This window comes from Hippocampus zosterae, chromosome 4, assembly GCF_025434085.1.
Source record: "Hippocampus zosterae strain Florida chromosome 4, ASM2543408v3, whole genome shotgun sequence".
Lineage (NCBI taxonomy): Eukaryota > Metazoa > Chordata > Actinopteri > Syngnathiformes > Syngnathidae > Hippocampus > Hippocampus zosterae.
The window spans coordinates 504015-519889 of record NC_067454.1 but is presented as its reverse complement, the minus strand read 5'-3'; the positions used below and the strand labels follow the sequence as shown (position 1 = coordinate 519889).

The following is a 15875-nucleotide window of genomic DNA, read 5'->3' as shown; positions in this document are numbered from 1 at the left end:
GTGACCTTCAAAATGTCATAAATGTGTTGTGCCATAAAGTGTCAATATTTGTGGTCATGTGCGGCGCCGTGACTTTTACAGTAATTGGAGCGGCCACATTAAAAGAGTCGAATCGCTCGACTGATTAAAGACGCGCACGCACCCGCGCGCGTGGCTACCTATAGGCCAGCGCACACACACACACGTGCGCTTTTTCTTACAGGTGTGAATGTGTTGGTGTTTGCTATTATATCGCACAGCTAATGGAAAAGTGACATTTTAAATTGCCGCCCAGTTGCCAGTCAAGAGTATGCAATTCATTCATCTTCCGAGCCGCTTGATCCTCACTAGGGTCGCGGGGGGTGCTGGAGCCTATCCCAACTGTCTCCGGGCAGTAGGCAGGGGACACCCTGAATCAGTTGCCAGCCAATCGCAGGGCACACAGAGACGAACAACCATTCGCACTCACACCTCGGGACAATTTAGAGCGTCCAATCAGCCTGCCACGCATGATTTTGGAATGTGGGAGGAAACCGGAGTACCCGGAGAATACCCACGCAGGCCCGGGGAGAACATGCAAACTCCACACAGGGAGGCCGGAGCTGGAATCGAACCCGGTACCTCTGCACTGTGAAGCCCACGTGCTAACCGCTGGACTACCGGGCCGCCCTGAGTATGCAATTAAACATCAATGTAAATATTTGATCGGTGGTGCTCAAATGTTCAGAATTGTGCAAAAATGTCGCGATTGGACATCATCCATGGCTGCTTGGTATGTTCACACCCACTACATCTAGAAAGCCCGCCCTCCAGCGGCGTCCAATCACATTTGGGTTTAGTGCTGCGACGTGTTCTTTGTGCCCAAGGTCGCTCTTTGGCGAAGATCTTCCTGGAAAATGGCGCGCCGGAGAGACGATACTCGCTTCACGTCATTTTAGCATTCAATCCCAAATGACCAGAAGCACTTCTGACGGCGCCGGAAGCGTTATTTTTATTTCTTTTATTTTTCATTTCATTTTCATTCAAATGGTTTGGGATTTTTTTTTTCCATTGCAATTTTTTTTGTTTTTCTTGCATTTTGGCTTTGTTCCGCTTCAACTTCAGTTGCTTTTCATTGTTTTTTCGAGGGAGTTTTCGTTTGAGTCAAAGCAATGCTTTCTGCGAACGACGCGATGACGACAATTTGCTTTTTTGGCGGCCGGAAGCAATCGAGTCGTTTCAAATGGGCAAAGCGGATTTGGCAGATGAGTAAATTGAGTTGCGAGCTTGCTCAAGGAACGGATTCCACTCTCAAGTCAAAGCGGCGCTGTATTGTACGTGCTCTTCCCGCGCTCGCGCACGTGTTTGTTTTGTTCACGTGCGCGCGCGCGCAGCCTGGCTGCTGTCGGCTTTTGGATTTGATCGTTTGGCCTCCATCTGCGTGGGGCAGGTGGGCGCGGATCTGCTACAACGGCAAGCGGCGCCTGCAAAAGAGGACGCGGAGATGTGTGGCGGCGACCGCTGGAAATAGGTTTTGCCAGGCGGCGCCCCCTACCGGCCAGCCCAATCCCCCCCCCCCCCCTTTAACACCTGACGCTCACGTGCTGGCTTATGTGTGAAAGTCGTACTCTCGTCTTTGTCGTGCAGCAATTTTACGCAATCTTCTTGCATGAGACCTTCAAAGCTTTTTTTTTTTTAACGACTTGACTTTTTCCACTGGAGACTTGAAAGCTAATTATATCGTTCAGCCTCGTTTTGGAGAAGCCGGATGTAGACTTTTGATTTCTTAAAAGACATTTGTGTGCTTTTTTTTTTTCCTGCGTCTTTGTGGCCGCCTTGGAATGTTTTTCACCCACTGCTGAATGGCTTTCCGTTTTATTGTGAGTGACCCGCTGACTTGACTCTTTCCAAATAACTTCTCATTGTGCGGCGGTCGCGGCAGCCATCTTTTATCAAATCATTGCAAACATTTTTAATCATTAGATAATGTCGGTGAGTCCGCACAAACAACTCGAGATGGGACGGGGGCATTTTCATTTGCTAATTACAACAACAACAAAATAATAATAATGGTAAAGCGGTGAGTGCGTCGACCTCACAGTGTCTGCGTGGGTTTTCTCCAGGTGTTCCGATTTCCTCCCACTTTGAATTGAACTCCAAACACAAGTTCTTTCTTTTTTTTTTCAATCAAAGTTGAACCAAACCATAAGTTAACCAGGTCTGTTAGCTTCAAGCTAACATGCGACGGGATGGGCTTGATGAAGTTTAACGGGCTGCAGCAGTGAGCCAATCTTTTTGGAATCGAGTATACTCCCGATGATCCCGCGGAGTGCTTGGATGAAAATTGATTTGTCATTCTTGAACACGATACACGACATAAAACGATCGTCTCCATTGCCGTCCTCACACGGTACCGTAGTATCTGTGACTCGTGCGGCTGAGTGATGTTAAAGTGTGCGGGGCCCGGCCCGGTGAGTGACGTGGGTGTCAGTGAATGAGAGTGAGGAGTTGGCCGACTATTAAGCGGCTTAACCCGCCAGCCAATCTGCGGGTTGATGCTTGGCGATTGTGCGCGCGGCGCAGCGGTTCGCGTTGCGCTTCATCTTTGTTTTTCAGTGTGAAACAATTCCAAGCTTGATCGGATAGACTCCTTCCTCCTGTTTTGCCCCAAACTTTTTCCCCACGCAAAGTACGACCGCAGTAACCGTAGTCCGTGTGGGAAAAAAAAATCCATGTGAATTTTACTTTGCTCTCGTCAGATGATCCGACTTATTCGATGAATGGTTGCGGTGCAAATGCGCTCGCTTTACATCAAGACGCCGTTAATTGGCATCACTTAGTCTCCGGCGCACCGTTCTTCATCTCACGTGACTTGTCAACAAGGCTTTTGATGCTCAAGCCGTGCTCGGCGTGCCATCCATCAAGCCCTTTGTGGGTATTTTTAATTGAGCGACGCGTGTTGTCTGGGCCCCCTTTTTTTTTTTTTTTTTTTGCACCGCGCTCCGCCGACTGTCAGCACATCAGAGGCGGCCGGCGCAACGCCACTCGCCCTCACTTTCCATTATGCCGCTGTCAACGCCGTCGTCGTCGTCGTCGTCGGTGATTGCGTTGATAACAGACGTGGCATCACACTAAAGCGCCAGCATCATCGTTTTTTTTTTTTTCTCTGTCGTTGGGGGGGGGGGGCACGGTCAAAAGCGTTATCACCCCGTCATATCTGTGACAGCGAGCTGTCACAATCAGCTGGCGGCGCAAGGGAGTAAAAAAAACAAAATCCCGTCTTGCTGACACAGGCAAATCTATTTCTGTTCGCCGCCATTGTTCCTTTTTTTTTTTGCCGCCGCCGCCGCCGCCGACGTGAACGGGAATAAAAACGGAAGGTGGCGAGAAGGGGCAAACTTTCCGTCAGCCATCTTAAAGGGAATAGTCCTTAAGTCAACAGTTGTACATTGTTTAGCATTGTTGCTACATGCTAATGCTGGAACTCGTGTGTGTGCGTGTGTGTGTGTGTGCGTGTGATGTAAATGTGGTTGTTACGAGCAGCGAGCGCTGCCAAGCAAGCGCGTCTCCAGATGTGACGCTGACGGTTATGATGATTGCGCGATGATGACGATGACGTTCTGATGACGGCGTGATATGCGAGCAGCAACACCCTCCTCCATTTTGTTTTCCAGATGCCGGGGAGGAGGCGGCGGCGGCGGCGGCTTCGGCAGCCGCCAAGGCGGCCGTCGGCGTTCCGCCGTCGGTGTCTCAGCATCGCGAGCGCTCGCTGGGCTCGGCCTCCAAAGACTGTCCCTACTGCGGCAAGTCCTTCCGCACCTCGCATCACCTCAAGGTCCACCTGCGCATACACACAGGTCAGTAGAACTCCTTGAAATGACGTCGGAAATCAGGACAAAGTGGTCCGTCCGTCTCGAGTCTTGACACACTTAAGTTGGTGTGATCAGTCAGGCTGAGTCTTGATGAAATGTCGAGTTATGAAGGCACATTTAAGCGAGTTGAAGGAGCCATTTTGGACTCTTTGTGCTTGCGTTGGTCAAGTGGCTGAACACGCTTTTGAATGGCCCCAAGCCAGTTTTGGCATCGTCTTTTCCTTTGTCTTCTCAATGAAAGGCATGGCCGACATTCAACTTGGTTGATGTTTGACGGGTTGGCGGTGAGCTCAATTGTGAAGTTCGGGTACTTTCGCTTTCTTTCCGGGTTTTGTCGCGACGGGTGTGAAGGCAGTTGCTTTGTTGTCGTCTTTGTGTGTCGTATTGTTGGGTTGCTCAACGTGCATGTCGACTTGCAGTTTTTTCACGCTTTTTATCAAAAACAGGAAATGGTGGACCCTCGCATACTCGCAACTCGGCACACGCAGATCCACCTATTTGCAGTGTAAAAAAAAAAATTGGGGGGGGCACAACCCCCAGTTTTGACGCAAAAGGCTTTTTGATTATTTTTCTCCACTTATTCAAGAATTTAGGAGGATTTAAAAAATAATAATTTTTTTAAAGGGGGGGGGCACAACGCCCAGTTTTGAGGCAAAAGGGGAGGATTTTAAAAAATATATTTTTTTTTAAAGGGGGGGCACAACGCCCAGTTTTGACGCAAAAGGCTTTTGGATTATTTTTCTCCGCTTATTCAAGAATTTAGGAGGATTTAATTTTTTTTTTTAAGGGGGGGGGCACATCGCCCACTTTTGACGCAAAAGGCTTTTTGATTAATTTTCTCCACTTATTCAAGAATTTAGGAGGATTTTTTAAAAAATATTTTTTTTTAAAGGGGGGGGGCACAACGCCCAGTTTTGACGCAAAAGGCTTTTTGATTATTTTTCACCGCTTATTCAAGAATTTAATAGGATTTAATTTTTTTATTTTTTTTTAAAGGGGGGGGGGCACAACCCCCAGTTTTGACGCAAAAGGCTTTTGGATTATTTTTCTCTGTTTATTCAGGAATTTAGGAGGATTAAAAAAAAAATGTCAATGCATTTCTAACTTGCGTCAATTATTGGCAGATATTCGCGATTCTCAGCAAGCGCGCTCTCTCTCTGCTGCGAATAGGAAGGCCTCACCGTACTTGAATCCAAGTGTCAACCTAGCTCCCTCCGTGACACCGGACGTGAAAATGTCCCCCCCCCCAAAAAAAAAAAACATGTTCCCTGAGGCCACGTGTCCTCGCCTGTGTTGCTCCATTTCCTGTCATCTCTAAATGAAATCAATAATTTGCACTATTGTTGTTCATAGTTAAATTAGTCGTCGTTGCAGTACGCATCATTAGGATTAGCGTTCTGGGCATTGTTCATCTTGTCTATAGTTTGAATTTGGAGGGGGCCCTGTTCCGCCGCGTTCCACTTTGGAGGCCTCCCCGCTCCGTTCGATTGACATCCTTCGGCGTCGCCGTGGAGTTCCGAGTGCCGGGAAGTGCGGCGGGTGACATGTCGAGCGCACAGATGGTCTCAGTCGCACGTTTCCCAAATGTGCGAGCGATGCCTCCGCGCACTCTCGTTAGTCCTCGTTAGTCCACCGCGACCTCATTAGCCGGTCCTCGCCTTTGTGTGTGCGCAAACTTATCGTTCTTCTCGTCTTTCCCTTCCAACAAGGCCTCAGTGTCCCCCCACCGTGGCATCGCCCCGCTTTCACGCTGGCTCGCTCTCAATAACTTCCGAGGCACAACAAAGGCGGCCTGTCCTCGCTCTGGGGGTTATTTTTCACTCAGGAGGGGCCGGGGGCGGGGGCGGGGAGGTCAGTCGTCAATGGCGCGAGGACGGGCCTCGTTGACTTCACGTTATCCTCCAGTTGAGCGGGACGACCCCCTTTAGTCTCGACATGCTCGGCCGCCGCGCCGTTGCCGGAGGAAGTCGAGAGAGGTGAAATGGCTCCGCGGGCTGACAAAGGCGCCGCTGACGATCCGGCTTCAAGTCACAAGTAGATCACGCAACCGCGCTTGGCAGCACACCGAACATTCCCGCATTTGGTATGACTCAGAAGTCAATTGGGAATGTGGTTTCTAAAAAGATGCAAAAGAGACAGAATGATGTCGGACTCCGTTTTTCTTTTCTTAGGGGTGTGGCTAAAACGGCGCCACGTGACACGCCGTTGAGCCTGCACACCTTGAGTACAAATCGAGTGCCTTGGTTGGCATCAGCAGTTGTGATGTGCTGCTCTGCGTACGTGGTTGCCTTAGAGCGCCTTGTTGTCGGCCATGAGTGCGTACGCAACATGCTGAGAACGATGAAAGAGTGAAGAGCGGGGCGGGGGGAGCACCAGAGCGTCCTTTTAGTGTGGCCGCTTTAGAGTGCCTCATGGTCACATCGTATTTTTATTTATTATGCAGGTGGCGTATAAGAAAAATGTCAGGCGTCGGAATGGCCGTATTTGATTAACCTTTGCGTGCCGTGTGGTTTCGGCACATTCTGCAGACACGCCCACAGCGTTGGAGAGCGGAGAGGAAGGCTTGATTGTTCATGGCTTTCAAGTCTCAAAAAAATTTTGCATACCGCACTCTTCCACCAAACTGTTTGCGTATTTCTTCGAGCCCGACTCCTTCTCCGTTGGCTTCGACCGCGATCGCAAGCCGACGGCGGACCGCTAACCACTAAACCAAAGGCAGTTTGGCTCCGACTCAACCGAACCCCCTCGGCGGCCCGCAAAAGCAGTCCCGCCAAGCCGAGCAGGCGAGTCCTAAACCCGCTCATATTCCCAGCGAGTCCATCGACGGCGTTTTCAGTTGCAATCTTTGATATGACTTCCCTCCGATCTCAACGGATGTTTTACACATCATCCTCGTTTTTGTCCCCCATTAAAATTTAACGCGCAACAAGGCCACCGAGGCCCGGCGTCGATGTTTATTTGGCTCGGCGCAGCTTTTCCACACATGCGAGCGGCGTGATGAATCGCCTTCAATCCACGCTACAAGCTAATCGGCGGCAATGGCGATCTAGTCCGGGAGCGGATCCGGATCCAGACCTGCTCTCCTTTTTTTCCCCCCCTCCGGGCCTTTGAGCGAGAGATTAACGAGGCGCTAACAGCCGCTTGAAAGCAATAAAGTGAGCTAAAGTGAGCTGAAATTTAGCGCTCAAGAGCTAACGTTTCGTCCGTCGTTTCATCTGGAACGGGGGAGTGGGCAAATATCCATTAGCGGACCGGAGCGCAGTTTTTTTGGGAGGTAGCTAACAGCGGCCAGCTAATGAACACACTGCGCAGGGTGATATTTCATTCCACAAATGAAGGCTCACATTTTAATGGCAAAGTCACATAATGAATCCCGGCTTCAGTGACAGCAATTAGAGGGCCAGATTGTCCCCTTCTGGACCAGGCGCTATTTAGCAGTAAGCAGCTGCGTGTGTGTGTGTGTGTGTGTGTGTTGGGGGGAGGGGAGGAGGGATATAATTAAAATATAAAAGAAGTCCTCTGCTGTGACAATAGTTTCTTGGGGCAGGGTGGCGTGCTAGCGTGTCACTTAACCTTACCTTAACCTTGTCATCAAGCACCATTTTAGCCCCCCCCCCCCGCCCCACACACTTCTCGAACCCAGTGCACTGACATCGTGCCTTCGCGCCGTTACCTTAGCTTAGCATTTTCATGATGAAATTGCGTTCTGAATTTTCTGCTTTTTTGACTCCAGTCGTCTTCAACAAACACGCAACGGTGTCATTGCAAAAGAAAATGTTTGCCTGGGACGTTAAAAGCGGTCGCTTACGCCGGGATTTGGCCCGATGCGGCTTCGGCCTCGTTTGTCGCTTTGCGTGGCGGCAACAAAAAGCGAGCTGCCCAATAAAAAAAAAAAAAGGAAGCACGTCGAAGGCGCCGATCAAGAGGCAAAAGGCGCGGACGCGTTTCCAAAATCGGCAATGTTTTCCGGAGCAAAGAACCTTTCATCTCGGAATCTGCGACAAAAAGTTCTCCCGTCCTATTTTCAACTCCCCGAGCACGGATTTCCTCGCCGGCTGGCGATACGTCACGCGTCGGGCGGCCGGGGGCGGGAGGGGGGGGTTTGCGCTGTTTGCGCCGATATCAATTAAAAGTGGATTAACGGCTACATAATGACCTTTAGCTGTAAATTGTGTGTAATGTTGCGAGGCGGGAGACGGCGGAGTCCCCAGATGTCACGGCGGCCCCCCCCCCCCTCCGCGGATGACGGAGCAGATGTCCTGGCGGCGACACGCGCTCCTCCCGAGATGCCGTTCGCAAACCACGCAGACTTAACCCCGGAAGAGCTCCTTTCACTTGACAAATCGTGCCATCCTCCCCTCGACGGAGGTCAAAACGGCGCCGTGTCGGCTCACTTGAAGCCGCTCCGTGTCCTACCACAACTCAACTTTATTTACGGAGCACTCCAAAAACAAGCGGCAAAAACAGCCAGGCGATGAAACCAAGACGCGAATGGCCACGTCAAATCCGCAAACGCGAGAGGAGCGTGGCCTTTGGCTGCCGGCTTTAAATGGGCGGAGTTAAGTCGCTCCCTCTCGGAGACAAAGTGAAACGCTAACCGAGGGCTGAGCTTGCAAGCGTGACTTGACTGACTCCGAGCCTTCCATTGTTGAACATCGAAGCTAAATCTCGGCCTCGGCGCTTTCCGGTTCGCGCTCTCGTTCGCCGACACCCACGTCACTCACCGGGCCTGGCCCCGCCTTTTGGCGCCGCACGCATGCCAAGTCGCAGATACTACGGAGCGTAATGTGCGAATGACAAGCCCGGGTGGACAAATGCCATGGCCGCAGCTCACCCGCATGTTGTCTGTCGCTAGCGTTGTTTCACGAGGCCGAATCAGCTGACTCACTGGAAATCATCGACGCCATAATCGCAAGCCCCAAAATCCTTTGATTGGCATGACAGTAGTTGAGGAGGAAATGCCTGATTCAAATCGGGGCGTCTTTGGTTCTTTGTGCTTCGGTCTAGCATTTTCCGGCGCGAGGGCAATTGCGCCGTCGGAATGGATATGCTCCGCTAAATTGGGCTCGTATTCATTGAACGGAGTCAAATGGCTCGGAAATCAAAATGGCTTGGCGGAGGGTTTAAAGTGTTCATCTTAACAGACAGCCGGAGGACGCTCGGCGGGCCCATCCACACAACCGATGTTTTCCTCTCCATTCGGCGTATTTAGACGCAGCTACGCCGGCATTCGTCTTGATTTGCCCTCGCGCGCATTAACGAGCTCTTAAGAGGAGCAGGAGGAGGCAAGAAGGGGGGCGGGGGGAGGGATAGGGGGGGAAAAAAATCACATCAGTCTAATTTGCGTCTAATTTGGCCGGCGGAATATCATTTTGTCCAGTTAGAGGAATCGCGGATAGTCATTTGCATGGGGGGACGTTTCCTTATTCAATCAGCGGCGAGCCTGCACCGGCGGCAGCGCTTATTGGGTTAAAAGCTCATCTCTGCTGCCCGACTTGAAATACGCCGTGCCGGCCCCGGCTCGACGGCGTCAAAAGAAAATGGATCAAATGGGCGTCTTTCTCGCTCTGCGCGGTTTGCCTTTGCCTTTGTGCGCGCTCCTATTCTGCGCCCGGCCTGTATCAATATTGTATCGAGTGGCCGTTTGTGGGCCTTTCCGCCGCGGCTCGGCAGTGGGTCTGCAGATTGCTCCGTCTTTTTCTGGAATGCTGCCCTCTAAATAATGATAAACGACTTGAGCACTATGCCATTTGCTAATTATATCCATGATTTACTACACAGCCCGACTTAAATCATTCAAAGCAGCCTGGCGTAACAATGCCTTGCCCCCCCCCCCCCCTCACACACACCCCTACTTCCTCCTTCCAGCCACGCGCACGCACGCACACACACACAAAAAGCGTTTCCATGTGTCGACTCTAAACATTATATGATTGTATGTTTAGAAATGAGCACTTCCCTCGCTTTTCTTCCCCATCAATCCCCCCGCGCGCTCACCCAAATCCCCCCCCCACCCGCCCCCACTTTTGGAACTTTTTTCCCCCCCCTCCTTTCTTTAAAAGAAGGAGGCGAGCTTTGCATTTTTCCTCATCTGTGTTCATTGTTTAATGAAGCTAAATCTGGCGGCGACTCCGGAGCCTCTTATAATTGCTTGCAGGATGTGTATCGCCGCGGTGGAACATCCACTCCTGGCAAGCTGCGCGCTCGTCTTCAAGCATTAACAACAAGAGCGCGCCGCATGAATATGCATGCGCGGCATCAATAAATAGACGGCCTCACAATGGATTCACCCCTCGTTTACCGACGCCCGTCCGCAAACCGCCGCCGAAGGTCCGAGCGAGCGTTTCCGTCATTTGGAAAGATGGCGCTCCGCACTGAGCCGGTCGGTGCACCTTCGGCCGCCTCACGCGATAGTTGGGAGGTCGCGACCTGGGTGATGGCTGGGGGCACATTAGGTGCCTTGGATTACCCACCCCCGAAAGCCTTCCTTGCATCTGTTTGGGGCTTCCCCACTCAACTCTCAATTGTATTTCTGGAAGACACACTCGCCGCTGGATACAAAGTGGTGTACGGTGGAGCAGAAAAAAATTCATACAACAACAAGCAATAAAATGACTAACAGGCACAGGAGAAAACACCAAAACAGGCAAATTATAAATCAAGTCTCCTGCTGAGTCAAAAGCCAAAGAATAAAAATGAATTGTCAGATGAGTTTGAAAGATGGGCAGCGAACATGCAAACCCCCCGCGGGAAGGCCGGGACCGAGATCCAACCTCCGCACTGTGAGGCCGACGCGCTAAGCACTCGCCCACCAGGGGCCGCCTGTCGTCAACGTGTCCGCTCGGGTTTTTGTCAATCGGTGAAAATGATCTCAGTGGCAAATTTTTGAAAACTCCAAATTTGACACCATGCTCCGCCCACTTTGCATGGCATCATTTAAAAAAAAAAAGCTAAATACCAAAACTTTGCAACTCAACTTTTGAGTGCCACGATTTTGCCTGTGACAGTGAAATGAACCTTCTGAGTGGCAATTGTTTGCAATGAAAACGCAAGCCCTGCTGCCACTTTCTCAACCATTAGTCAACCCACCACCAGGGGGCGACCTCACGCTTGAGCCTTCGTTAAGCGGCCCAAGTAGACTCGAGCGCACGCTGAAGCAGGAGCCTAAAATCACTCGCTTAAGCAGGTCGAACTTTTTTTTTTTCCCTGAATGTAATGACTTGATTTAAAATGTTTATCCTAGCTAGCTAGCTAGCTAATCGACAAACACTTCCCCTTTGCCTGTTTCGGCTTAACGTTTTTTCCTTAAGCTCCGATTTTTTTCGTAGATTTTTGTATTTTTTTTTTTTGTATTTTGTAGATATTTGTAGATTTTTTTGAAAAACTTAGAGTACAAGTGAGAGTCAGAAAGCCGTCGTTTACCGTTTGATCCGCAGCGAAACGGGTAGCGTGGCCGTCATTTGGAAATACAGCGTTTCTCGGTGGGCCGAGAGCGCCATATGGCCACGTGTTATTTTTTTATGACGCCGACATGAGTGACGGCTGGCTCGGCGAGACCGGATCGACCCAAATTCAGACGCCTTCAGCACGCCCTCCCCCCCGGCCCCCTCCCCCATCAGCGAGCAGTAAGACACATGAAATGGAGCGGCGCTGACAAGGCAGTGGGTGGTTAGATGTTTATCTTTATGACTCTCGCTCTTTTCGCCACTCGTATTAAACTCGCCTTCATCAGCTCTTCCGCCTCGCTTTTGTTTTAGAGCAGCTTGCCTCAAACGGGTACAGCGTTTCCCCACCCCCTCCCGAAAAAAAAGAAATGGCTCAAAAAGTTAACGTTGTGATTATTGCGATCAAAACGATCCCGCTTCATTCGGTTGTAGGATTGTCCTTTTGCTCCAAGAAATGCAAACAAAAACCGAGAAAGGAGAAAACGGCCAACAAAATATCCCGAAGAACATGCGTTAATGGGATTTTGGGGAGATGGGGAAAAAAAAATATTCCCACGGTGGTGACACGATTGAAATAAAGGTTTGCAAACCACTGTCGAAGCATCCTCTTTTGTTATCCGCGTTAATGAAAAGTGTTTCATTTGCCGCTCCGACCTCCTTTTGCTCCTCCGGGGAGGTGACATGACCCTGGGGTCGGCGTTCCCGCTCCGGCAAATAGCTTCTGGATATCCAGCGGCTAATAATCAGGTTAATGATTCGCTCCTGCGCTCTTCCCCTCAGGAGAGAAGCCCTACCGCTGCCCTCATTGCGACTACGCCGGCACCCAGTCCGCCAGTCTCAAGTACCACCTGGAGCGCCACCACCGAGAGCGACAGAACGGCTCGGCCCCCCTCGGACACGGCCCCTCATCGGAGCACAAGGATGACCACGGGAAGGCGGCGGCCGTCGGTGGCGTCTTTGCCCGCCCCGATGTTCTGCGCAACGTCTTTAAAGGCCTCCCCGCCAACTTGGACTTCAGAGCGGGCCCCTTGCTGCCGCATCAGTGGGCGTCGGCCAGCGTGGCGGCGGCCGGCGAACGCGGGGACCGCCACTTCGATGCCCTCGCCGAGAGCGTGAAGCCCAACGATGGCCCCGCCTCCCTGGTTCACGCCGATGGTCCCGCCAGCTTCTCTGATCTAAGCCGGGCCTACCAAAGCATGATGGGAAACGGAGTTCACTTCCAAGGCACCCTGCAGGCCTTCATGGACAGCTTTGTCCTCGGCTCCATGAAGAGAGATCCGAAGGATAACCAGAGTCCGGTCCAGGTCCAAGCCGCCCAGTCCTACCTTGACAACGGTGAGCCCAGAGCCAAGCGCGCCGCCGCGGCGGACCGAGACAAAGATGAAAAACCCGAGGCCAAGCAGAATCCCTCAGCCGGAAAACCTGGCTCCCAGTTTGAGCCGCTGGATCTGTCGGTGTCGGTCCGGCCCGAGTCCGGATCCGGTTCCCTCCCCGGCTCCTCGGTCACCATCCACGACAACGTTGCGTGGCACGGCTGTCTCTTTTGCTCCTTCTCCACTGCATCGCTGGAGCTTATGGCCCTTCACCTCCAGGCCAACCATCTGGGTCAGGCCCAAACGCAGAGGGCCGAGACGGGCAGGGAAGTGCACGGAGAGGCTTCTCCCGTCACCCATCGGTCCCCGAACGTCAAGAGTTTGCTCTCTGAAAACGACGGGGATGGAGAAAGGAACCAGGTGGGCTGGAGCAACCACATCGACCAGCCCTACAACCCCTTCCAGAGCGACTTCTACAGGCGCTTTGGCGGCCTGTACGATGGCTCTCCCCGGGGGGCGGCTCATGGTCTCCAAGGCTACGTGCCCGCAACCGAGCAGGGCCTGGAAGTTTCCGGCAAGGCCTTCGGAGTAGCCTCTTCAGCTCCGGACGAGCAAATTGGTGAGAGGAGCTCCTGCGGAGAACCCGAGGAGGAGCAGCTCGGGTCTGATGACGAGGTTGTCAAATCTGGGGCGCACATCACCCGAGACACCCCGTTGGCCACGCCCAAAGAGGGGCAACGCCATTCCGACGAGGAGCGGGACGAAGCCGAAGAGGACGAGGAGCGAGATGACGACATGGACCAAGATGAAGAAGGCAGTCCGGCAGAGGACCGCGCTCAGAACCACCATAAGCGCCTGCGGGATGGGTCGGTGGCCTCGTCCTCTGCCGTGTCGCCGCCGCTTTTCCAGCCAAACCAGAAGCAAGTCTTGTCCCTGGAGAAGCAGTGGCAGCAAGGCATGAACCTCCTGCCCCTACCCGAAGCCCCGCCGGCACTTCTGAAGGCTGAGCAGCAGATGAACATGATGTCCGTGCTCCGAGCCTACGGAGGCGACAACCTACCGGCCTTCAACGTGAAGAGGCCCGACCCAACAGGTGAGTCTTGAATCCCGTTTTTGTACGATTTTTCACTCAATCTGATGCATTTTTTTGGGGGGGGGGGGGGCATTCCAGTCTTTGCCCATTTGCAGTTTGTGGAGATGTGTGTCTACGCCGTTGATCAGTGTATTCTGGTGACGTCAGGCTGGAATGGACAAGTCAGATCCAATCAGTTTTTTGGTGCCGTCGCGTGGGCGGATATCCGATCCATATGCAATTCCAATCTTGGCTATCCGATTTCTTGACCGTATTCGGCCGTTTGCGTTGCCCTGACGCGTTTCCAATTGGAAGAAGAAAGTCTGAATGTGTTTGAAATCCAGCCAAGGAGCACAAAATGTTGCTCAATTTAGTCAAGTCAAGATGCGATTCCAGTTTTTGGTTGACCCCGCTTGTATTTTTTTTTCATGAGAGCACGACATCATTTGCCGTCGGTATGGCTCAGATGTAAAAATTGATCATCGTCAGGCAAATTGGATATCATTTGCCACTTTAGGCCGTCGTGGATTTGCCAGCTCTTTGCATCACAATTGGATGAGCCCCCCGATTCCGATCTCAGGACACCCAGCTTCCCGATTCCTTCTGGGCACATAACTGCCCTGACGTTACAGCATGTCCAAATTATGGGAGTGAAAAGTCTGCCTTGAAGCGTGTTGGGTTGATCCAGTCAAAGAAGCACAAAGAACGAGTCCTAAACGCTCACGTCCAAAAGGTGAATTCAGTTTGCCGGCGGCAAAGACACGCCGACGCCCACCGAAGGTCCCGGGAACGTCTCTGAAGTGATTTGAGTCTTATTTCAAGCAAGTTGAGGAGTAATCAGCGGGGCAACCAGCAACAGATTAATCTTTATTAGCCGTTGATATTACCGGGGGCCGCGCCTCCCTCGCACGCCGCCGCCGCCAGGAGGGAATAACCCCGGCGCAAGTCCGGCAGGAGCCGGAGCTCCTCCGCATGTCTCCTAACTGTTTTAGTGTTCATAAAGCCGCCTCCCAGAAGAAGGGAGCCCATTACTTGATGAGACCGCTCGATGGATGACCCTTTGAAAAATGAACCGCCGGCTTTCATGATTGCGCTCGGGTTACAGCCGCTCCCCGAGACCCGGCCGGGAAATCCTTTTTTCTCTTTGTCTCTCTTGACACTTTTTACTGGGCTCTCGTGCACTTTAGAGCCGCCGCCGCCGCCGCCTTCAAGTGGCCGCGGAAGGAACGTGATTTGAAGTTCCGTTCTCACAGCGTGCCGCGGCGCTATTTCCTTCAAAGACGTCGAAAAGAACTGTTCAATCCGTCACGTTGAGATCAAATCCACGAGTCACTCTGGTTGTGATGTGAGGCGTTTCACTCCAGTAACGATGAGATCGCTCCGTTTATCACGACTGCGATTGACTCCGGCGATTGACTCCGGCGAGGCCACCCGACGGCCGTGTGGAATTTGCATGTTCTCCCCGTGCCTGCGTTGGCTTTTCTCCGGGTACTCCGGTTTCCTCCCGCATGGTGAGCTCATTGAAGCCTCGAAATTGTGATTGCGAGTGGTCGTTTGTTTCTGTGTGCCCTGCGATTGGCTGGCAAGCGCTTCGGGGTGTCCCCCGCCCGCTACCCGAAGACGGCAGGGAGAGGCTCCGGCACACCCGCGACCCTCTCCTTAGATAAAGCGGTTCAAGATCATGGGCGGATGGATGATTCACTCCAAATACAAAGGGGGCGGGGGCCCCCCTCCCCCAAGCGTTCAAAATAATGACTTCTCCCACGAAAATCCTGCGACGAGTGCTTAGCAAAAACTTGTTAGACGTCGGAAGAACTCTCAGACTGAAACAATCATTTTTGTCAACTTGCATGCGCGCAGTTTGACTCCAATCACGTACCCGGCCTTTTTTTTTTGCCGAGGGCGGGGGGGAGGGGGGGATCACTGTTGTTGTCTTTGCACCTTAGGCACGCACACCTGTGCTCCTTTATTCACACCTATGCACACACACCCCGACACGCACTTGAAACTTGTGATAAAGCAAAGCCTGGTAATTGCCAATAATAGCGTCCTCGTCAGGTGGTTAATTACCACGAATGCGCTTGCCATCTCTGCAAAGACGCTCGGCGCACGCACACCCGTTAGACGTACGCAATGAACGGGGCCGGCTTCGGAGACCCCCGTGTCTTTGCTAATGAGCTCGACAGAGTTCTCACCTGCACACTTGTTTTCGACA

At 52.2% G+C, this 15875-nt stretch overlaps 1 protein-coding gene across 3 annotated transcripts in view; it reads left to right on the top strand.

The window, feature by feature from the left end:
* The window catches only part of znf536 (zinc finger protein 536), a 156360-nt gene that overhangs the window by 119282 nt on the left and 21203 nt on the right, over nucleotides 1-15875 (top strand). For all 3 annotated transcript variants that reach the window (XM_052062616.1, XM_052062614.1, XM_052062615.1), the window contains 2 exons: nucleotides 3633-3815; nucleotides 12056-13681. In XM_052062616.1, the coding sequence (XP_051918576.1) occupies nucleotides 3633-3815; nucleotides 12056-13681 (1809 nt within the window). The remainder of the gene's footprint in view (nucleotides 1-3632; nucleotides 3816-12055; nucleotides 13682-15875) is intronic.